The sequence below is a fragment of the Neomonachus schauinslandi genome, chromosome 9 (genome assembly GCF_002201575.2).
Source record: "Neomonachus schauinslandi chromosome 9, ASM220157v2, whole genome shotgun sequence".
Taxonomy (NCBI): domain Eukaryota; kingdom Metazoa; phylum Chordata; class Mammalia; order Carnivora; family Phocidae; genus Neomonachus; species Neomonachus schauinslandi.
In genome coordinates, this window is record NC_058411.1 from 43755056 (window position 1) to 43779274 (window position 24219).

Genomic DNA, 24219 nt, shown 5'->3' on the forward strand with positions numbered 1-24219 from the left:
GCCCTCAAAGATGGATATCATGAATGTTCTCATTTTGCAAGTAAAGACCTTGCTCAGAGAGTTAAGTAACTTGGCCAAGCTGTAGTTAGCAAATTGTAGATCTGAGATTTGGACTTAGCAGGGCATTGACACCAAAGTCCTGATTCTTTCCACTTCGTCAACCCGCCTCCCAGGTGCTCAGGATATACTTGATAGAGGCACAAGTGAATGAATGACTCAAAATTTGCAGCTTTGACAAACACCATTTAACCACCATAGACAATGCAGAAGACTAAAGCAATGACACTAATGTTTTGTTAAAGAGATACTGAAATACAAGTGTTGACATGGCCTAAGTGTTTGCATGAAACTTTCTGGAAGAGAGATCTGAGCTTTCTTTGCCAAGGCTTTGAAACAGGGCTCCAACCCCTTTCTTCTTCCTGAGATATGTAATCTAGTTATCTTGTTAAAGCTTCAAGTCTTTTTCTACTCAAGTACTACACAGGGACCCAAAGATCTGGGAGGCCATGACAGTTATCTCTGCATTTTCTCCCCTCTGCACGGCTGGGCAGCCACAGTGAAAAATGAAAGTACCCACAGACTACAATCTGCTAACCACCTCGAATGTACTAATCTTGTCAGGACTTACGGCCCTGAGTGTGCAAATCAGGACAGACAGAAATATGATGACCCAAGACTAATGACATAAAATTCAGCCCTTAAAATATGAAAGACCAAGTTTTGAGAGGGCAGGCAGCTTGGAGCTTGCATCTCTCCCAGCTATCAAAGAGTTTTGTAATAATTACTAGATTCTGTCCCTGACCCGGGAAACTTTAGCCAAAAAGCTCTGTCATCCAGCCTGCATGTGTCTGTCTTAATAGTCCCAGCCACCGCTCTGTGTCACACAGAGGCTAGTGAAACTGTTCCCTGGATTACTAGTCTGCAAAAGAGATTGCCCCCACAACCTCTTACATAATAAAGTAATGAGGCAATAATCCCTTAATTCCCCAAATGTAGGAGTTATCAAAATCTCAATGTAAAAGTAAAAAAAAGAATTAAAAATCTTATGAATGTAGTATCTTAAGTATTTCCTTGGTTATTTCAATTAATGTAGTTCTAATTTGACACTCCTATGTATTTGAGAAAGCCATTTCAAAGGACCCATTAGCTGAGAGATCCGAGTGGAGGGAGAGGCCAAGAAGCCATCACTGTTAATTCTTACTACTCTCAGATCTTTTAATTGGGGGTTCCTGCATGTTGACAGGCACGGAAGGTCTGACCACAAAAGCTTTCCCTCGAGAAAGTTATCTCAGTGCTGACACTGTATTCATGGACACATGCAACTAGCATCAAGGATTTCTGTTCAATGACAGGCCCCCTCTCCCATGTTGCCACTTACAGAAGCACCGATGGCATGTTTGTCCCTTTGCTCAGCCTGAGTGGGGAGCCACAGAGAGGACTCCTGGCCCTAGTCCCAGCTGTGCGCAGGGTACTTTGCTTTCATGGTCAAAAGAGCAGAAAGCTGTCCTCTGCTCTCCCCTTCCTCAAAGCTGTTCCTGACCCGCCTCTCCTAAGTTAGACCGAGCAAGAAAAGGCCACAGCATTCACACCAGGCCACAGCACAGAGCCGCATTCTCAGTTAGCAAACCTGTTTCCCTTGTCAGGAGGAAAAGTGCCTCCAACAGCAGGGGATAAAAACCAGAAAATGCAAGGGAGGGAACATTCCAGGGTGAAATATATTTAAAAAAAAAAAAAAAAAAAGGAAAAAAAAAAAAAAAAAGAAAAAAAAAAAAAGAAAAAAAAAAAAAAAAAAAAGAAAATGCACAAATTCCATGAGGGCATCTGGTTAACCAGGGGTTAGAATCAGGTTTAGAGAATCACACGTAACTCAGTGTCTTGGCAAATCCAAAAACCCCAGGGCGAAAGGCATGTGGGTAAAAGGCATTTCTACTTGTGGAAACGGAAAGTTTCCTTCTTTTCCCATTTATTCTCTCTCTTATTTATTTACTTTTTAGTCCCACCAACCCACAGTCCAACCCAAATTTGGACCCTCGATCATTTTACTTGACCAGCATTTTTATCTTTCCAGAGTCAAAGGGATCCAAAGATCCCTTTCCCACAGCCAATTCCAGTGAGCCCCTCTCTCCCAGGGTTACGGGGTGCTCAGAGCGACATTCTCAGTGGGACATGCCACACACAGCAAGTCACTACACCAGACTGCTCTAGAAGGCTTCCAGGGAACTTACTTGTACTTGTGCTGGTTCCAATTGTATTGATTGTGGTGGGGACAGATGAGGAGGAGTAGAGGGGCACGTGGCCGTTCTCACACCCCAGGCTTTTGTCCTGCCAGTTGGAGGCGTTGATGCAAATCCCAGAATCCCGAGAGTTCTGCCACCCATTGAGCTTGTCATCGGAGTTCTGTCTTTGGTGATAGTAGTGCGTCTGCCCATAATCCACAGAGTCTGAGCGGCTTCGGTTCTGGCCGCCAAAGCTGGTCGACGTGCGGTCCTCCAAGTGGTTCAGCCACATGGCTAACGCGCTGCGATCTTCCAGCGAAGTGGCCGGATGTATCAAAGCATAGGACAGTAGCTGCCTGCTCTCCTCAATGTGCTGGTTGTGTTCAATAGAGTGAGCCAGGATTTTGGGCAGCAGTTTCATATACTCTACTTTTGCATCAAGGTTTCCTGGCTTCAGCAAAGGCAGATGAGTTAACAGGAGGGAAATCACTTTATCCTTGGATTCCTGTTGCCATTGGTTAATGATTCCTGGAAAGGAAAATATACAGGGCAAATAAGCAAATACACCCACAATGGCATGAAACACCACACTGTAAAGAAATTCCTATGGGTTAAGTCTCCATCTAGGTATCCTGGCTAAATTTTTCTCAAAACAGCCTGTGCATCGGGTCGGATAATGGACTCCAGGTTGTCAGGGGGCAGTGACATAAATGAAACACAGAACAAATGTTCTTGGATGTGTGGGTGCTCAATCTAATTCCCATTCAGGTCTCCAAAGAGCCTACAATTACTTTGGTACAACCAAATAGAATTTACAGCCCTGTGTTTGTTCTTAGAAAAGTCTAGCCACACCTTCAGATAGACAGGGATAAGGACTAAGAAAATCTCCAGAGAGAAGCAACTGCTGTCAAAGGTTCATTGGATCCTTGCGGATAAGCCTACTTTCCCTCCTGCAGACATCTGTGGAAAAGTGGGTTACACTCTAGCAAAGGCATTTGTGTGAAGATGGTAAAGCTTCCTAGATAGAGAAATCGGTCAGGAAAAGAAAAGGACTTCCCTCATCTCGGTGAAGGAAGCCTGCCCTTCTCATGAGAAGCTGCCTCTGAAAACCACTGTGACCCCAAAGCTAGATCTCAAAGCTAGACTTAGCATGAGTGGCACCTCCGATCACACATGATAAGCAAGCTATTTTTCTTTAAGCAGAGAAGATCTGTTTAGTTATCTTTACGATGGTAAAGTCTGGATAACATAATATTTACCATTTTCACCATTTTTAAATGTAGGGTTGTGTGGCAATGAGGACATTCACAATGTTGTGCAGCCATCCCCACCATCCATTTCCAGATCTTTTTCATCTTTTCAGGCTGAAACTCTGTACCCATTGAAAAATAACTCCCTATTTCTTTCCTCCCCCAGCTCCTAGCCACCACCATTGTATTTTCTGTCACTATCTATTTGACTACTCTAGTTACCTCATATAAGTGGGAACATACAGTATTTGGCCTTTTGTGACTGGTGACTTCATTCATGAGAAGATCCATTTGTGACACCTTCTTGTCCCCTTCTACTCAGAACACACACTGACTGCCTTTAGGTAAACATGGATAAGCAATGTACTTTGCCTTCGACTGGCCTTTGAGAAGTAGCTTGTTCTGGAAACTGGAAGTTATCCTCAGAACCTGGGGCCACAAGAAAGAAAGCTCCCTTCCTGAAAAGTCACTCCTGATACCCGAAGACATTGTCCCTGGCCTACTGATTACCCTACATAGGCTAAGGCAGGGCAGTCTTACTGGCTTTCATGAAGTATCTGCTGAGTTGAAAAGGGGTCTCTGGAATTTAGCAGACAGGCTTTATAATTCTAGCAAGGCACACACATATCAGAACAAGCTCAAGAGTCATTGTTGACCAGAAGCTACAAATGCACCAGCCAAGTACTATAAGGCCCGTCAAGACCAAAGAAAAGTATCAGGCAAGGAAGGCATGGGATAGAGTGAAAGACTGTGGGCTCTGGAATCAGGCAAACCTGGGCATGGATCCCAGATCTGCCACTTAATTTGCAGTGGGACCTTGGTAAGTTACTTCGCCTGTAGGAGCCTCAACTGCCTCATCAGTTAAGACCGTTACCAACAGCATCTGTCCCTCCTTGCGTGGAAATGTATCAGAAGGACTGGTCAAGTACTCGATGGTGGAAATAATGCCTTCTACTTGTCTCTGCATTAGTTGGGCCCCACATTAGAGCCATGTTGGTTGGTTTCAGATACCGAGTTTTAAAAATAATTATGGAGTCTAGGGGCACCTGGGTGGCTCAGATGGTTAAGCGTCTGCCTTCCGCTCAGGTCAGGATCCCAGGGTCCTGGGATCGAGCCCCGCATCGGGCTCCCTGCTCAGCGGGGGGCCTGCTTCTCCCCTTCCCTCTACTTCTCCCCCTGCTCATATTCTCTCTCTCTCTCTGTATGTCTGTATCTCAAATGAATAAATTAAAAAAAAAAAAAACTTAAAAAAAAAATAATTATGGAGTCTAAAGACCCAGGGAAGGCCATTAAAAAATATCAGAGTTGGAAGAGGCAGAAAGTCAAAGGGTGAAAGAAAATAGGGCTATTGAGCTTATAAATTAACAACATAAAGAGATGCTCAATGTGGGGATTTCATAAGAAGACAAAGAGTCAACGATTTGAAGTACAAGTCTTCACACTGAAGCAGCAGAGATTAAGACTGGATGTGGAGAAGAAATGAAGTGCCAGGATGACAAAAGACCCAGAGGAGTCTCCAAGGAAGGCTTTATAATCTCTGTCCTGGGGGCCTGAAGAATGGAGATAGATGGGTCTAGGGAAGCACTGTTGGGTAGAATGTAATGTGAGCCACATACGGTATTTAAAATTTTCTAGTATTAAAAGAAAAGTGAAAAGAGGGAGGTGAAATTAATTTCAATGATCTATTTTCTTTAATCCAATATATCAAAACATTATTATCTCAACTTGTAATCAATATAAATCATCAACGAAACATTTTACATTCTTTTCTTTGCACCAAGTCTTCGACATCCAGGGTGTACATTACCACTGACCTCCCATCTCCAACTGGGACTAGCCGCAGCTGAAGTGCTCAGGAGCCACAGGGGGCTGGAGGCTGCAGAACTGGCTAGCCATGGGGCTGGAGACATTCACATGGGGAAAGCGGATGGCAGGAGGGCACCCATGACCTCAGCAGGTCCCTCCCGGCTCCCTGACTCTATATTTAGCTAACTGCCTCCTGACAAAAGATAACCCTGGTGCATTCCATTAGGTATGGCCTCCCTTTTAAAGTAGCTTTGGGAGATGGAGGAAGCACCAGTTTCAAGTTGCCATCAATACATTTTCAGGAAACACCCAGCATGTTTTTAATTATGAATATGCTTCAGATAAAGAGAAAATCTATTCATTACGCCCAAGGAACTAAAGAGGCACTGGCAAGAAGCAAAAGGTCCCGAGAGGAAGATATATCTCTGTCTGATGCCAGTCCGATGAGCAGATGTAGCTAGCGCGCACCTGGAAAATGTATGTTTAGAAATAAATTTCAGGAACAAGTTTTAATAAAAATTCACGGGGTTGAGGAACTCCCTAGCTTTCTGCGAGGTCACTTCCCTGTTTGGGTATTCTACCCTTCTGCAAAAGGTCAGCCTAAAAAAAAAAAAGGAACAAAAACAAAACATAAATAGGACTCGGAGTGCAAACTAACCATGTTATCTCCATGTAAGCACTCTCTGCCAGGGATTAGCAGCAAAGAGGAGAGGAAAACAAGGGCCCTGGCCCTGGTCCCTCCCAGGCCTGAAATGGGTCTTTCTCTATCCTCGGGACAGGGCTTGGATGGTGTGGGATTGGGGTGTGGCCAGGAAGACAACGATGACTTTTGTTTACTACCATCGGGAACCCGGACATGAGGCTGGCTGCCTCCTGAAGGCAGTCTTCTGAGGTGTACTACTGGATCGAACTATTCCTGCAGCAGCTACCACTGCCACGCGGACAGCTAATGGCATTGAATGTGGTTTATGTGCCAGGCACTCTTGTAAGCTCTGTGCATGTAATTACTCATTTAATCCTCCTAAGAAATAGATGAGGTAGGTCCTATTACAGCCTTATTTTACAGATGAGGACAGAGAGGCACAGAGAGGTCAAGCCATTTGCCTCGGGTCCCCCTGGCTAGGGAGGTGGCAGAATTCGGGTATGCAAATTAGCATAAAGATACATAATGATTATCATGCTAGAGAGTTTGGCCATAAGTTAAATACATTAATGTTTATAATATGTGATTCTATAATACATAAGATATATAATATAGGACTACATATAAAATGTGTATATGTGTATTATATTTACAAATATAGTAATATGAATATATTTAAATAGAGTGCATGGATCAGCAGAAGCCTTGCCAGCTATGGAAGTGCAGGAAGAAGAGTAGTTACAGAGGTGATACCTACTGTGGTTTTAAAATATGTCCACAACTTCTTTGATATTCCTCTCTAAAAGATGGAGCCTAATTAATTCCTTTCCCATACAGCGCAGGGTTAGACTTAGTGAGTCACTTCTAGCAAACTGAACATAGCAGAAGTGACAGTGTGTGAGTTCGTGGATTAGGTTATAAAAGGCACTGAAGGGGCACCTGGGTGGCTCAGTCGCTTAAGCGTCCGACTCTTGATTTCGGCTCAGGTCGTGATCTCAGGGTCATGGGATCGAGCTCCAAGTTGGGCTCTGTGCCGAGCTTGGAGTCTGCTTGTCCCTCTCCCTCTGCTGCTCCCCCCGCTCACGCTTGCTTTCTCTCTCTCTCAAATAAATAGATTAATTAAAAAAATAAATAAGAGGCACTGAAGCTTTTACCTAGCTCTCTCTCGGGTTACTCACTCCGGGGAAGCCAGCTGCCATGCTGGGACGGTACTCAAACAACCCAGTAGGGAGAAGGGTCCTGATGTGAGGAGGTGAGTCTTCCGCCAACAGGCAGCACTCACTTGCTAGCCCTGTGAGGGAACCATCTTAGAAACAGAACTCCCAACCCATTAAGCCTTCAGATGACTGCACTCCAGATAACATTTGGGAAACTCGGCCAGAAACACTCATATTCCCGATCCCTTGAAACTGCACGTGGTAACATGTTAATTGTGGTTTTAGCTGCTACGTTTTGGGTAATTTGTTATGTGAACAAAAAAACCCAATATACCTCCTCAAGAGTTTTCCTCTAGAAAAATAGAAGTCTTAGCCATTTGGCTTTGAGCAGTTCACTTCTTCAGGCAAAATCATTCCCATGCTGAGATCTACTCATGAAGCTAACCTGTTGCCACTGAACATTCACCTCAGCCTCCCTCATCCTGATTATCCACTCGTCAAACAACTTTTGGACTATGATTAAGCTCCCGGTATCTTTAGGGAAAGAATGAACTGACCGTACAGATTTGAGGTATTTCTAGATTCTATGATGATGATTTTTCAGGGCGATTTAATGGTTTCTGATTGTGACTTGGTTTCCTGTGGAGGTCGCCTTCCTGTGCTCAGTATATGGACTTTGAGTATATCTGGTCCCTCTGGTGATGGTTCCTCATGGCAAATTAATAAGCCAGCATTGCAGGGTTTACTTCCCAGTTAGTACTGAGTCAGTCTCTCAGGGTGAACATCCCCAGGACAGTGATGAGAGTAAGTATCTCCACCTTCAAAAGGAAGCCACGTCCTACAGGTGAGGACTTGGGACATGAATGCTAGGTCCTGCCCGGTTGCCCATTGGCCTTCTTTGTGGCATCCACACCATCTTCCAGACAGAAAGGAGTTTTTACTGAGATGTGTATTGAATGGATTCTCCTTACTGGGGAAGACTAGGAATCTTGAAATTTTTAATTAGTCAATCACTTCTTGATGTAGTTTCTATTACCATATACCTCAATATCACTCTCTTTAGTAGACACTCTGGAATACAGAGGTCCAAGAATGGCAAGGTTCAATGGTGTGAACTCACCTCTGTTACTTTCTCTGAATATTTTCTCTAGATAAGGAGCAAAGATATTATTTTCTGGACCTTTTATGTGGGTAAAAGTTGATGATTTATAATTTATAAACCAGTGACATAGGAGTAGTAAAAAAAATCCTAAAGGAGCTATAATAAAAGACCATGATTAGGAAACTGTCCCAATGATTCTTAGACTGATGAAGATTGTGTTTAAATACCAAGTCTGGTATTATTACCACACAATGGTATGTCAATGTTTAAGGGCTCCAGTTGTTAGTAAATTACCCTCAAATTGCTATTTTATTATACCCTTGTTTTCAGTTTAATAACATTTACTATAAAAGGGTTTCTCACAAGTGTATTTAGGCAATTTGCTCATGCAAGAAATGGCTGGAAATTAAGTGCACACATACAAGAAGTACTGTTTAAATAAATGCACTAAAAGGCAGGAATACTAGTGGATCTTAAGTGGTCAAATTCTCCTTGGAAGGATCTATATTACAAACTCAATCCTAGACACATCATGTAATAAAGCCTTCTAAACGTAGTGCAGCTCTGCACAACTCGGGGGCAGACAGCACACACTATGCATTTGGTAGGGGTGTGAGCTGACGGGGCACCTAAAAAGTCAGGGGGACAAATGGCAAATACCAACATGGCAAATGGTGGATTCTTGTATTGGCACCTGCACTTGCTTATCGTCTCCCAAGGTACCTTCTTGAGCTAGAAATGACTGGTGAAACATCCCCATGATTTGGTGGAACCCCGCAAGACATGAGGATCAGACTAGATGTTATGGGGAACCCGGACAGCATGTAGTTACTGAGCTCCTATTGCTGCAAGTGGTGCTTCGAGCAGATACAAAGGACTGAGTAGATAGAAACCATCTCTGTTTTCAAGGAGGGTGATTTGGCCAGCTTCCCAGGTGGCTCCCATGGATCCTTGCCTCTTGGTATTCACACCCTTGTGTACTCTCCTCCCACTCTGAATCCAAACAGGTCCATGTGACCAGTAGAGTGTGGTAAGATGTTCTGAGATTAGGTCATAAAAGGCACTGTAGCTCCCACCTTCCTCTCTTGGCTCACTCACTCTGCAGGAAGGTAGCCACATCAATTATGAAGACATTCAGGCAGTGCTGGGAGAGAGGCCTGAGTAGAGGGAAATTGGACCTCCTGCTAACAGCCAGCACCACCATGCCAGCCATGTGAGTGAGATACCTTGGAAGTGGATTCTCCAGCTCTGGTCAATATCTTGCAAGAGACCTTAAGCTAGAACTACCCAACGAGGTTGTCCCAAATTTCTGACCCTCGGAAAACTGCGAAGGAAATATTATGTGAAGCTATTAGGTTTTGGGGTAATTTGTTACACAGCAATAGTTAACTAATACAGCTTATTTGTTAACTAATTGGAGTTCATGTTATTTGTTAAAAAGAAAAAAAAAGTCACTCACAAATGCTACTGCTCCTTGAATTCACTAGAAAAGAAAGGGATCCATGTAGTAGACTTCATAGCCCATTATAACCACTAGAGCTTTCTCTGAGACCATGAAGGTCATTAGCTGTTGGACATTCAAAGACACCTGACTGTCCTCAAAGCATCCGCCTGACCCCAACATACCTACAATGACCCACTTACCACTCCAGAGTGATCTGGTTATCTCTTCAATGGGGCCTTTCCATCTTAGTCACTTTTTGTCCTGGGCACTGGTGTGGCTGGGTGCTCCAGGAGGGCGCCTTTGCTCCTGAAAGACCCAGGCCAGTAGTAAACTAGTTCTGAGATCTCAGCCAAGAGCTCAAGTTGGGTTTCATATTCAGGTTTCTGACCTCTTCCTGGCTACGGCCAACTTTTGTAGGTCTGAGGCTGCCCATTCCCAGAGGGTGCATAAAGCCGGCCAGCTCCCCTGACCACTTGCCTCGATTCTGACCTCACATCTGTATAGATGACTCCCACATTTGTACCTCCAGCCCAGGTCTCACCCTGCCCTTCAGATTCACACATCCAATTGCATTCTCTACATCTCCACTCAGATGATCTCAAAGGTACTCTGTCCAAAACTGAGCTCCCCCTCTCACTCTCACAAGATCTGCTCCTTTGGGCCTCTTCTCTATCTCAGCAATGGCTCTTCCATCTTTCCAGTAGCTCAGGATGAAGCCTTCAAGCATCTTTGACTACTCTCTCTTACATCCCATATTTCATCTGTTAGCAATCTTGTGCAAGGAATCTTCAAAACATACCCAGATTCTGACTACCTCTCACCATCCACCTCCTGCCCCATAAACAACATAACCACCAGAATGATCCTTTTTATACTAGAAGATAGGTCATGTCACTTCTCTGATCAAACATTCCAATGGCTTCTCATCTAACTGAGTAAAAGCCATACAACAGCCTATTAGGCCTTCTGTGATACAGCCCCATCCCCTACTACTGGTCCCTCATTCTTTTCAGTCCATTCTGGCTTCCTTGCTCTTTCTTCAACATGCCAGATATGTGCATACCCCCCAACCTTTGCACTTGCTGTTTCCTGTCTGAAACACTTTTATCCCCAGGTCCACATCTAGCCCCGCTCCGTCCTGTCTTTGCTTAAATGTTGCTTCTTAGAACTTTTCTGCCCACAATATTTTAAATTGCCCACATCACTCGCTCACCCTATATTTCCTTATCCCCCATGTCCTGCTTTATTTTCCCCCCTAGCATTTATCATGTGACCTGGTATGTATGATACCTATTTCCTGTCTTTCTCCACTGGACAAAAGCTCTATGAAGGTAGTGATGATGTCCCCATTTTCCCATGCATTATCATTTCCTTATTAATCACATTTTTTAATGGCTATATAAAGTTGTCCCCAGGCATTTTGTTTGATAGTGGTTTATTAGACTTTGAGATTTCTTACTCAAAATCTTAGACATTTCCTAGAAATTTCTTTTAAATGAAGACTGATAGAGTGGGTGACCTGCAGACTCTAGTAGGTACCAGATGTCACCCCAAAATTGTTTGGTCACCTCTTTCTCATTTGATTCTGCAGAATTCTGATTATTTCTAGCTTTAACATCGAATAAAAACAGGAACATGTAAAAGAGGAAAATAAAATGATTAACTTATTTTTCAAAATCTTTACTACATTCCCCTCTCAGTATTCTGTTAGGATGGAAAATTTCCCTATGTGCTAGAAAACAAAAGCATAATGGGTGCTTTTCTTGATTGTAACTGACACCAATTAAAGTAATCTTCGTGATAAAGATTCGTTAGGCTGAGACAGCAGAATTAGATGTATTTAATATGACTCTTTTGCAAACATCTGTTGAAGAAAGAAAGAAAACCAATGCCAATAGGGTTGTGTTAAGACGATTGTATATCCAAATTTTTGGGCCATGAGTAATTATGTTCTAATAAAACCTCACAGGAATGGGTCTCCTAAGAGTCATATAAACTAGAGATGAAGAAAATGTTACCTTACTCTTGACAAATGCAAGACAAATCCTTATAAACCATATTCGGCTAGTTTTTTATACCAGAAACCCCTCAGAGGAGAGTCTATAAATGTTCCAAAAGCAGGAAGCTTTCCCACTCACTCATCTTCAGTGCCATTCTCACGCTCCCAGACCACCACTGACAAAACTCCACATACCACAAAATGACTCTTCAGTAGTATTTCAAAATAATGAATTAGCAATCCTTACACTGACCTTGCAGAGGAGAAAACCATGCTTTGTACTACACCACTTAGATTCGGGCCTTCTTCCATGGGAAGCACTAGAAATGAGAACCTTGAGGGAAGCACCCTGTCGTCCAGGTAGCTTCATTGCAATCATATTTGTTAATGAAGAACTCTCAGGACCAAAATCCTTGGCAATGTCCAGACAGGAGTCAATAAGGAGGGTCTTGGGAGAAATATAAACAGGTCAGTCTCCAAGGAATAGTTCATGCTTGACCCAACAGACCAAACTGAACAACAGCCACTTCCCACAACAGGTTTACAAGCTTCACAAAGTCTAGGAAGGGCCGTTTCACCTCTGACAACAGGGAATCATTCTATGTCTTTAAAGGAGTTAAGTCACTGGGTCCCACGCTTTCTAAAATGTGGAAGTCGCTCAACAACTTCTAGACAAAATTTCCCATCTTCAGAGATGGGAATCCAAAGTGTAAGTGTGAATGTAAGAGCCCTGTGATGTGTGTAAATACTGTCACCAAGGAACAGCACACATACATCCCCAAAATAGACGTACCAGAAAAGTTGATAGTAAAATTTATGTATCCCTCATTTAGGTATGAAATCTGAAATACATGTACAAGTTATTCTATGGAGGCGAGGATGGACAATTTTGTGGAGGGAAGATATTCGAATCTATGGTCACAAATTAATGTTATTGTATTTGAAAAGGAGGGCCCAGTCAACTGTACAAGGACGGAGTTGGGTGAGCAACCCTAGAAATTCCCAATCCTGTTCGCTTGTCCTCGTTAGGTATAGCCCCATAGAGGGAGTGAGAAGCATATCTCCCTTTCTGGGGTTCTCTTGACCTATTAGCCAACTCTAAGAATTTATGCAAAGGTAAGTAGCTTATGTTCACCTGTTATCTGTGTACCAAACTCGTGTTCAGGTTCGTAGGTCTGTTGATGAAATCAGAATAAGCTTTCTCAGATTTTTGGAGAAGGGGAGGTACTTTTTAATTTCTAAAGCCCTCTGGGGCAGTGCGGTAAGAAGGAAGAAAGGTGGGAAGGACAATGGCAAAGGATGAAGTTCTGCAATCAGAAATGAGAGTGGCCAAGGCCGTTTCTCTCCTTCTGGGCATCCCACCATGAAGTTAAATAGGCCCAGCGGTCAGTGGCTGGACCAGAAGCAGGAGCACAGACCAGCTGAGGACCCTATGCTTTAGTAGACTTTGTGGGAATACTGCTGGAGTAGACCAGAGCTCATAGCCCACAGTTAGAAAGACTATGGATGAAGGCTTCTCGCTTAACCTTCCTGAGCTTCAAACACACTGTCTGGAATTCTAAACCAAAGGAAGACCTGAAAACAGCAGAAAGACTTAGGCAACACTGATCCAGAGCCGGGAGTGACCACAGCTGCCTGTTTTGTTTTAGTTTAGCTTTACATCACCACCTTTAAGGGTAGATATATTTATTAAGCTCTGGGGTCTAGTATCTTTGGTCTCTATCAATGTAGATGGTCAGGTGTTAGGATCTGTCCTCTTCAACGGGGTGTGCAGGGTCAGAGATAGCCACGGGAAAAGTTTTGTACCCTATAGAAATGTCTGCAATATGAAGAATTCGGAGAGAATCAGAGCACAGAGGTAGATAAAATGCTTTAAGAAGGTCTCCATTTATAGAACCAACTGGCAACTCTGTTAAGGAGTAGAATCAGTTTTCTAAAATAACCCCAGAACCTCTAGCAGACCTCCAACCAGCATCCAACACTATTTACTGGAAAAACACAGAAAGCTTAATTGATTATCACTACACCCATGGAGACAACTTTGGCTGTTCAAATCTTAAAAGAGATGGTTATTTATTATTAAATATTCTCTGCTGTAGAAATGCCCTGTATACATCTAAACCTTTCCCCTCCTGCCCCCCACCATCATCCATGACATGGTTTAAGAATCTGCCACTTCCCTCAAATCCTGTTGATCTACTCTGGCTCTCACTGCCTCTCTCTACTGCACAGACCAGCTCAATGACGTACGCACTCGTGTGACACTCTCCTCAATGAGACTGCTGGCTCCTGGAGGAGGGCAGGGACAGTGCCTCCCACTGACGTGTCTTCTAATGCTTGTCTAGGTTTGTGCTGATCACACAGGCTTGCTGACCAGACTGGATAAAAGATCCATGCACTTTTCCATCACAGCTGATGACACAGCAGATCTGTTCCTTTTTCAGCTTTGTCTGTCTCTGGTTAGGGTGTTAAGTGTCAACAGTGGAAACCTTTACACCAGGGCAGAATCGTGAGGGGAGCCTGGCCTCAGCAGAAGGAGAGCTCTGGCCTCCTTTTAGGGGTGGATGCCCCCAGGGTCTTCACTCTAGTCCCTCCCGAGGCCCTCCTGAGGCTCAGTCGGCTCTCAAACAGCCACCTCCCACCAACCTACACACACACACACACACACACACACACACACAGGTGGGAGCCCAGCTGTCTGGAAATTCAGACCCCAAGACACAGGTTACAAGTACCTAACATGGGCTTGGTTTGCCTTGGGGCTCCTTTCTGAGGTATTCACTTCCAAGAACTGTAGGAGCATCAGGTGCTCTAAGTGACTTGAGGAAAAGGAAAAGAAAGATAACAGCTGTATTGTCTGGGTTTGAATCTTGAATCCTGATCTTCCATTTGGTTGCTGTGTGACCTTGGGCAATTCACTTAACCACTCTGTACACTTCAGTTTCCTCATTTGGAAAATGGGATACCTCATGGGATTGTCATGATGTTTGAATTCTCTAATCTGTGTAAAGCAAGGGACCACTATCTGGCCCACAGTGAATGCTGTGTAATTGTTAGCCCTCTGGGGCAGTGCGGTAAGAAGGTCACCATCATCTAAGGAACAATGCTCCATGGGCTCCTCTCCTACAGGCTGGAGAAGGGGAAGAGGAGAGGATAGGAGAACCAAAAAGGCCTAAGACACTGGTTCTCAAAGTGTAGCACTACCTGCCCCCCCCCCCCCCCCCCGCCCCAACACACACCCGGCAACTTGTTAGAAATGCAAATTCTGGGACCCGATCCTAGATCTACTGAATCAGAAAGTGTTTAAAAACCCCTTCGGGTGATTTGGATCCAGGCTTAGGTTTGAGAACCAATGGTCAAAGGAACTAAGAGAAAACCAAGCCTCCAACTTCCAGCTTTGAGATGATCAGCAGCTTAGGGCTGGTGTGTAACCAGGTAGGAAAAATAATTTCCTACCAGGAGAAAGGCTAAGAGGAATCAATTCAAAGGGGGGGTGGGGCAGGGACCTATTTTTAAGAGGAAGTTGTTGGATTTTTAAAAAGTAATCAACAAATAAGCGAGCGAAATGTCATCTTATTTCTAGGACGGGGGTGATCTCTCCCGTTTTCCATTCCTAAGCAACCTAGCTAGTAAAAAAAGAGTGAGGGCTAGACAGGGAGGCTGTGACCCAGCTCGCATGAGTTTGCAGGGTGCTGTCAGAACAGTAAACAGTCTGACCAGGCCTGGAGCGGCTCGGGATAAAATGAAGGTGAGAATTTCCGGTTTAAAGCATCTTTACCGCAGAGCCACCCCCTCCCAAACCACTCCCCCATCGCCCCCCTTGAGTTCTGCGCTTGCTCCCAGAAGGCTGGAAGGGGGCCTGCCGCAGGCTGGGAAGGGCCCGGGCCATGGAACCAGAGCATTACCTCCAGACGGTTGCTCCGAAGAGCCCTTTGGTAAAGAAGCATCAACTCACAGGTCTGACGGTGAACCACGAGACGTGCAGCAACAGGAGCAAAATTCTCTTGATTAGAGGACCATAAGATTTTGCTGAGTTTGGGGGAGAGGGCACAGACACTGTACAGGTGGTATGGAGCTGAACACATTACAGTGGAACCAGATGTTAGGTGAAAAGTTGTGGGTTGATGGAATTATCACATAAGGGATTGCTCCATCTCCTCCCTCTCCACTTGGTCCTCCTCCTTTTCTCCCCTCCTCTGCAGTCCACTGGGCACAGCTCCTCATTATTGAGCGTCCAGCTGGGTATTGTGATGTCACAGGCATCACCCGCTGTGGACGATGCTGGAGGAGAGATTGGCGGCCCAGCCGTGTTTGAGGACAAATGGCCCTGATTTGAGCTCCCGTGACGTCAGGGGACACCACACTCCCTCCATTTGCCAGTAACGTCTCACACCTCATCCACCTCTGCAAGCCCTCATCATCCCTTCTCAAAACCAATGTGGTGCTTCAGAGAAACTGAGGCACAGAGAAGCTCATCCAAGGTCACGCAGCCATACTCTGGTATGACCGTGAAAAGTGCCAGAGTTTCCTGACCACTCATCCACAGTCCAGGGGCCCCGGCTGCCTTTTATAGAAAGTTTCCACACACCTTCTATTCCTAACCTTGATCACAAGCATCGCCGGTCCGCATGCTTTGGAAGCACCAGCAGACTCTCTGTGTCATGGACTTAGTAACGCGCCCCATTTAGGACCATGAGCACAACTTGTTTGCACTGGACACTCAATTCTAGATATCCTTGGGTCATATTTTTGTTTTTATTTCAAACCCAGCTAACAAAACCGGGCTTTCTACATTTAAAAAAAAAAAAAAACCAACTCTGATTCTCCAAGAAAAATCAGCAGCTTACCACACATACCCTTTCCAGATCATCTCTGAGATGCCAAGGACATCAAAAGTCTACAGTTTTGGGTAGAAGAATACTTTGCTCCTAACTGCCCATGGTGGGGCAGGGCCCATCTTTTTTGGTTTCTTTTTTGCAAGCTGATAGTAATAGTAAGAGAATATGAAAGATAATCTAATAAATAGAAATCATCACCTCTCTCTAAATATATAGTTACACACACACATATATATAGATATGTATATGAAGTTATGGGAATGTCCTGACCTTGAGATCTAAAATGAGAAGGGCCTTTGGAAGAGAAGGATGTGAGCCCATCAGAGTAAGACCTATAGGTGAAGGTGAAGAGCAGATATATAACCTTTAGCACATGACTTGCTCCACTAATCACTGAACAGATTCCAGTACCTAAATAAAGCCCCGGAAAACATACACACCGGAAGACCTGACTCACTGATAGAACAACTGATGGGCCAAGGTAAGGAGTGCTCACCAACCAGTAGGGTGACTTTGTTTCTCAACATGACCCAGAGGTACATTTCGACTGAGTAGTAAATAAAATAAAAGTTCATTGTAAAGAGAGCCCCGACTGTCCCCCATGTGATCTGCCTTTGCTGCTTCCTCATGTGACTGGCCTCCCAATTTAGAGCATAACCAACTCCCAGTGACCTGTAATAACACCATTCCCAAATTAGAGCTCTCAATTTGACTTGGCCTCAGTCCCTTCCTCAAAGCAAAATAAAGCATCCGTTTTCTTTTTTTTCACATTCATAATACTCTCCTTTTTGAGTTGCCAACTCAAACCCTGCTCCAGTCAGATTGAGCCCTTCCTCTATTTTTTTTTTTTTTTCTGGTTAGCCAAAGAGCCCGATGGAAAAACACCAAGAGACGAAAACAAAAACAAAATCAGACAAAAATTCCAAGTAAGTGACATTCAGCTGGAAAAGCTATGATTCACATGCAAATAAAAATCTCCCTGAATTCACTGTTATATGACGCAAGCCTCTGGCTTTGACATAAAAAGGGCAGAATGAAATCACCCACAATTAAACTCACTCTGGAATACTGGAATTCTCTGGCGAGGCCTCCCCAACTAATGATAAGAAAACCCCCAACTGTGACAGAATGAAGCTAATTGTGTTGGATCCCAGGGCATCCCCACCTCAGCAGACATTCACTCCTGAACATTCCCCAGCCCGGCCTTCTCCACGTTCCCTCAGCCCCTGTCCTGGACCCAGCATAACCTACAGGGACATAGGGCTCAGATGGGTCTCCCAGGGGCAGCCCTTCTTTTTGGGCACACATGAGGGTACTGTGTGAGAACACTGGACCTCACCTCCCACCCCCAAGCTTAGGATGCTACTGCACAAGAAAGCTTTCTAAGCTCTGGGAGGATCTCCCCAAGAGTAAGCCGAGTCTTTGTTTGAGCTTTACAGCATCATCAGCCTCTGATCTAAATAAAGTCCAAGCCAGCGATAGTTCCACAAGTCGCCTCCCCTGAATGGTAGATAATTTGCCGTCGCTTTTTCTCCTGGGGGGGGGGGGGCGGGCATTGATCAAATACCGCTTTTTTTTTCTTCCAGGTGGTTCCCTTAGGATGAGTACTCCATCTACCTGAGAATCACAGAATTCTGGAGATGGAAGGGCCCTCAGAGATTCTCTGGTCTTTCCTTTACTAGTTGTGTGGGCCTCACCCCATGATTCCTCCCTGATGGTCACCGGGGCCGAGCTCCTCCCCAGCCACGGGGAATCCACTTCTACCATCAAAGGGAGCTAGGATTATTAAAGCCCTCATCGGACTCTCTGCAACTTCATTCCATTCAACAAAGGTCGTTTTTCTTTTTTTTTTTTTTAAAGATTTTATTTATTTATTTGAGAGAGAGAGAATGAGAGAGAGCACATGAGAGGGGGAAGGTCAGAGGGAGAAGCAGACTCCCTGCCGAGTAGGGAGCCCGATGCGGGACTCGATCCCGGGACTCCAGGATCATGACCTGAGCTGAAGGCAGTCGCTTAACCGACTGAGCCACCCAGGCACCCAACAAAGGTCGTTTTTCTGAAACCACAGAGAGTAAATCTAGAGAGACTTACACACACATGTTCATAGCAGCCTTATTCACAATAACCAAAGGCAACCCTAATGTCCATCAACAGATGAATGGATAAACGAAGTACAGTATATACATACTACGGAATACTATTCAGCCTTTAAAAGGAATGAAATTCTGACACATGCTACAACATGGATAAAAATCGAACCCATTATGCTAAATAAAGGAAGCCAGACACAAAAGGACAAGTATCATATGATTCCTTTATATGAATACCTAGAGTAGGCAAATTCATAGAGACAGAAAGTAGAATGATGGTTACCAGGGGTTTTGTGGGGAGGGGGGAAGTTACTGTTTAATGTGCAAAGAGTTTCTGTTTGGGATGATGAAAAAGTTTTGTAAATGGATAGTGGGGAGAATATAGTGGGAATATAATATAACAGAACTGGACACTGAAAAATAATCAAAATGGCAAATTTCATGTCCATTTCACTCCAATTAAAAATACAAAAAAGTTCTATTCCCCCTTTCACAAGATAGCTATCTCCCTAAATTTTCTTTTTTTCAGGCTCAGAATCCCCAGTGCCTTCTCATAATCTTTAGTGAATAAGACTTCTGGACCCTCACAGCTTCCTGGCCACGCTCCTCTGGGTCTACTCAGTGTCCTTCTGAAAACCCAGCACCCAGAACTGAACAGCAAGACTGAGCTCAGGCGCCTCCTGCCCTGTGTCTCCCTCTGAGGTACCCAGCTTAACCCCCAAACAAAAGCTACACAGAGTGAGCCTACTAACTGACTGTTTGGGCTGCCAGGCAAAAGGGGCCAGGTTCAAAAACACACCATCGTCCACCCCCGCCCCTATGGCTGTTGCTTCCCCAGGCCCAGATGCATCTCCCAGACATCTGTGGGCAGCTGCAGCTGAGAAGTGAAACCAGCAGAGGCAACTGGGGGGACCTGAGGTGGGGCAGCATCTCAGCCGAGCACCCTCCGGCCTTCCACAGATTTCCCTCGTTTCTCGTGGGTGTTCGGCAAATGGGAACAGGGCAGGCCCGGGAGGCCTCTCTCTCCAGGCACTTGGGGATGTCTCTTGGCAGCCACCCACCACCAGCCTGTAGCCGCCATCATGGTGTTCAACCGCACAAGCTGAACCAGCCTCGCTGGGCTCGACACACTCGCCCCTCTCAATCCCTTCTGGAAAAGCTTTGGATGTTTGAGGTAGGACAGTTCCCTTTCACATTTTAAAGTCTGTTGAAACTGAGCAGCCTGGGTGTTGGTCTGATTCCACAAGTGAGTAATCCATTTCCTGAAAGTAAACTGCTCACCCTTTGGAAGAGGACCAGCGATTTTGGGGTGCCATTTGAAGTGTCACTAACTGGGCAAATATTTACAGGCACAAGCCATGGACCTTTTATAGGAATGTCAGTTAATTTGCTAAATTAATGACCCTTAAGGTGGAACCCTTAAAAAAAAGTTAATTTGTCTGTAACGGGTGAGTAATTTATGCCTTGGGACAAGGTATTGGTGGTGGTGGGGGGGGAGGGTATGCGTGTCTGACTAGTTAGAATAACCACATATAAATTAAAACCAGGCCAGACTTAAAATCTCTATCTCCTAACTTTTTTTGACTCCTGATTTTCTACTAATATCTGAGCCAATGATGGGTTGACTTTGGGAAACTCTTTTCTATGCCAATATTTTGCCTGGAGTTTGAAATGACAAGATTTTTAAAAATCCCTTCTTGGTAAGTCTCTTGGCCTCAGGGATTCCCTACAGAAGATCTCATGTATCTGCCACTCACTAAAAGATTGTGCCCACCAGGCTGTACCTGGAGACTTGCCTCCAGATCTCCAGGGTGGAATAATTTACACTTTAATCAGCTGGCTTGAAAGAGCCTTTTGCCTTGAATAATAACAAGGTGATTTCTTCTGGGCTTAAATGATCACTTAAACAATCCTTTCAAAAAGACTCCTGTGCCATTTTTTCCTCCTCCTTCATGAGATAGGCAATCTGCAAGAAGTTACCTAAATTTTTTTATTAAAAGTATGCAGCTAGATGAGTGTTTTTGGAGTTCTGTTGGGAAGATGAGTTTGTGTGTGTGGTGGGCTCTGAAGTATGAATAAATGAGGCAGAGAAGTGATCCTCAATGCCAGGATCATGGAAGTTTCTGAATCTGATAGAGAAGAGGTCATCTGGATTCCCCGTTTGCCTCCCTCCAGCCCTCTTCTATCTCTGCACAAGGAATCCCAGTCGTTACCACCACCCTTGATGGGGGTTCCCCTGACTCTACCTGAACCCCGGACGTGGTCCTGGGCCTCTGACTCTGTCCTATCTTACAACCACTTGTGCCTGGGTTTTAGGCCAACCCTACAAGACTTCCTGGAATTAGATGCCGGCTACCTGCTATCCCATCCCCATCAGGGATACTCAGAAAAGAAAGGACTATGTAACTCCGAGAGATGACAGCCCTCCCTTAGTGTCCTGGAGCCTAAGTCCACAAAGACCAGAGCATCAGTGCACCCTTCCATCCCTGAAGAACCAGGCCGGGTGCTGGCTGGGTACACAGGTTCCCCAAGAGGGCCCACCTCCAACAGCACCGTATGGAAGAAAACAGGGTGCCAGCAGCAGAGAACCCAGGGATGGTTATCCAGGTAGCCAGCAATGCTGAAAACAGTGTTTTTCCTTCTTCGTTCATTTCCTTCCTCCCCACCCCCAGGCCTACATATGAGGCAGCAGGGCTTGACACAAGTCACCGAACGCCTGAAAGACAAGGCTGGCCTATATTGTCAGCAGACTGGGGACTTGGTCTTAGTTTATTTCCTTTTATGCTTTAATTTGGCACATGTTCATTCTCCATTGCATTATCTTTTTTATTTATCTTTTTAAGAATGCAGCCACGGCCAGAGTACAGACCCATCTTGGGAACTTGATTATGTGCTGAGAAACTCCATCTTAAACACTTGTGGGAACAAAAGTAAATGCTTAAAATACAACTGATGATTAATAAGTATTAATGCCGACAGGGTTACCAGGGATTGGGGAATGTCAGACTCACCAGTTGAGCCTTCAATGGGATGTGTGCTGGTTAAGTCAGGGACCCAGATACGGTGTGTGTGTGTCACTTGGCTACCGTTGCTACCAGCAATCAACAGCCCCCCAGAAACCACCTTACTTTATTTTTCTGTGACTCCCTCCTGTACAGGCCCGGTCTGGGGAGATGCAGAGGCCACAGAAGAGAGCAAATAGAATGAAACAGTAGAGACAGGAGGCAGGCATGGAACGGAGAAAGCCCCAGCTGCTTCTGCTGCCTTCTGAGTCCTGGGAATAAGCCCAACTTCTGGACTTCTCCCTTATGAACTCACACCTCAACCTTCTTCCACGCACGCAGCAGACTCCCCATGACCCTGAGCGGTAAGTAGGCCATGTTGTGGGATGAGAACAGGCTTCTTCTTCATCCCCGGATCCCTGAATCGCACACCCCTTTCATGGAATGCCCACCTCACGTGTGTTCCTAACATTCACCCCACAATCTCTGTAAGGCTGGTCTCATAAGCAAATGCTGTATATTGCAAATTATGATAGCTCTCTTCAGGAACTCTGTGTTTCTTCTTAAGCAGGATATTGCGTCAGCCATAAATCTTCCCATCATCGGGACCAGTGGTCTGTCATAGCTTACTTCTACTGCTCACCTCTGGGGAGATTTCCAATTCTCCCCTTGGTTAAACTTAAAGAAACTGCTGAACTGGTCTCCTCGCCTAGTTTTCACTTTAGGCTCCACGAAGAAGTGACTAAAAACTTTTCCAAAATTACCAGTGTCCCCCACATATAATGGCCAATGCACACATAGAAGTAGACTTACCTACTTGGCCTCTGTTCCTAACATAATATCGAACACCTGTAGAGTACTTTTTTGAAAACTTTGCAACTCTTTTTAAACACCATCACATCTAATTTTCAAAACAAGCATGAGTGGGCAGGTAGTGGGGAAACGGAAGCTGGTGGAAGTGAAGGGCCATGCCCTGGGTCTCCCCTGCCGCCCTAACTCTGCTCCCCCCCCCCCCCGCCCCACTGGGGCTGGCGTCCCTGTCCTCTCACCATGAGGCTGAGGTAAGGCTCGCTGGGAGAAGGGTCAGCCCAGTGCAGCCTGACTGGTTCATTTGTTTTCTTGGTTCTTCTTACAAATGAATCTAAACCTAGACAGACATTAGGAAAACAATAGTAGTTTAAGAGCAAATCGCAGCATGTCTCCAAAACAAGAGAATCAAAATCAGAAAGCAAATAAGACGTTGCTTTATTCTTCTTTCTCTGGCTCTGCTGGCTGGGTGTGAGTGAACTGGGTGCGTCGGGTGAGGGGAGAAGAGCCTCCAGAACATACCATTATGATTATCTAACAATAACAACACTCTCACTGGCGATGTCAACTGAAAAGATTAAAAGCATGAGGTTTCTTTTACTTTACATGGCAACTAGCTTCTGAAGCAAAAAAAAAAAAAAAGTAAAAATATTAACGGCTTCATTAGGTCTCAGGGATGCTGGTTACTTTAAGTATTCTTCAACCCTTAGCATTATAAACTAAAGAATGTGCTGGAACAGGGACTTCTGGATTTTATTTTAACTAAGTTACTTTTCAATTTTTAGGAAAGGATAGTTAACAAGTATGGCTAAATTTAAGTAACTTCAGATTAGTTAACGTTCCCCTTAAATAACCTTGTCATAAAGTAATCATACACTAAAAAGACCTCAGTACCCACATCACAACCCTAAACATTGTCTCCGCTCACAGTCCAGACCTGTACACCATCCAAGTCTCAGTAATAGACCTGAAAATTACACCACACTGGCAGGAAGCTACCCTATAGCAGATGCATTAAAAAAAAAAAAAGAGTGGCACCTACTAAGGCCCAATATGCCATGCATTGTTTTATTAATTTTATTTTCTGAGAAGTAACTTTTTTCTAAACAGAAAATGTGGCAGTTGGACCAACACTGTTAGTTTTCACTTGAATAGTTCTTATCCTACAACCACATGAAGCCTAAGAAAAGATTGCTGTGTGAGGAAAGACACGGTGACCTCAGACACGCTTGTGAGATTTCCCAGCAGACGTAACACGGGAATCTATGGTGGTGGAGGACCAGGCATGTACCCTCTGGGATCAGAAGACAAGGAAGTGTGGCCCCCGGGGGGACTCTGAACACACACATTCCATCTTCTCTGGACACACATGCATCTGTCCCACCATCACCCCCACCGTTTTGCCTCCAAATCTTTCTCCAGGTCATTATCCCCTCCTGTCTTCTCTAGCTCAGATCCCAGACAAGATCCCCTCACCAAATCTTGAGGGCTATCCCATAAAAGTATTTCCTTTTGCACATTCTGAGAGATTGATCTGGTAAGGATAAGCAGATGGAAAAGTTACCATGTAAGAACCAGCAATGAAAAACGGTCTTCCAACTGTGGACAGAACCTCAGGGACATAGCACTAGGTTCTAAGCCTGGGGAGGCAATCTCTTGTATTTCAGTTTCCTCGTAAGAAAAACTAAACATAATACTCTTCCATCTCCAGCCACTTTCAAAGAATGACCAAGAAAACAATGGTGTGTGCATCTAAAGATTCAGCACTGGGGTGGTGAGAAGGCATCCACTTTGAATATCCTTGTCTAAAGATCTTTACTCCTATAAACTACAATCGACATCCCCCCCCCCCCCCCCCCCCCCCC

At 44.7% G+C, this 24219-nt stretch overlaps 1 protein-coding gene across 2 annotated transcripts in view; it reads right to left on the bottom strand.

Annotated features, from left to right (window-relative positions):
* Window positions 1–24219, bottom strand: part of SAMD4A (sterile alpha motif domain containing 4A) — a 200229-nt gene that overhangs the window by 78124 nt on the left and 97886 nt on the right. For both annotated transcript variants that reach the window (XM_021701453.1, XM_021701452.1), the window contains exon 2: window positions 2226–2744. In XM_021701453.1, coding sequence (XP_021557128.1) covers window positions 2226–2744 — 519 coding nt within the window. The remainder of the gene's footprint in view (window positions 1–2225; window positions 2745–24219) is intronic.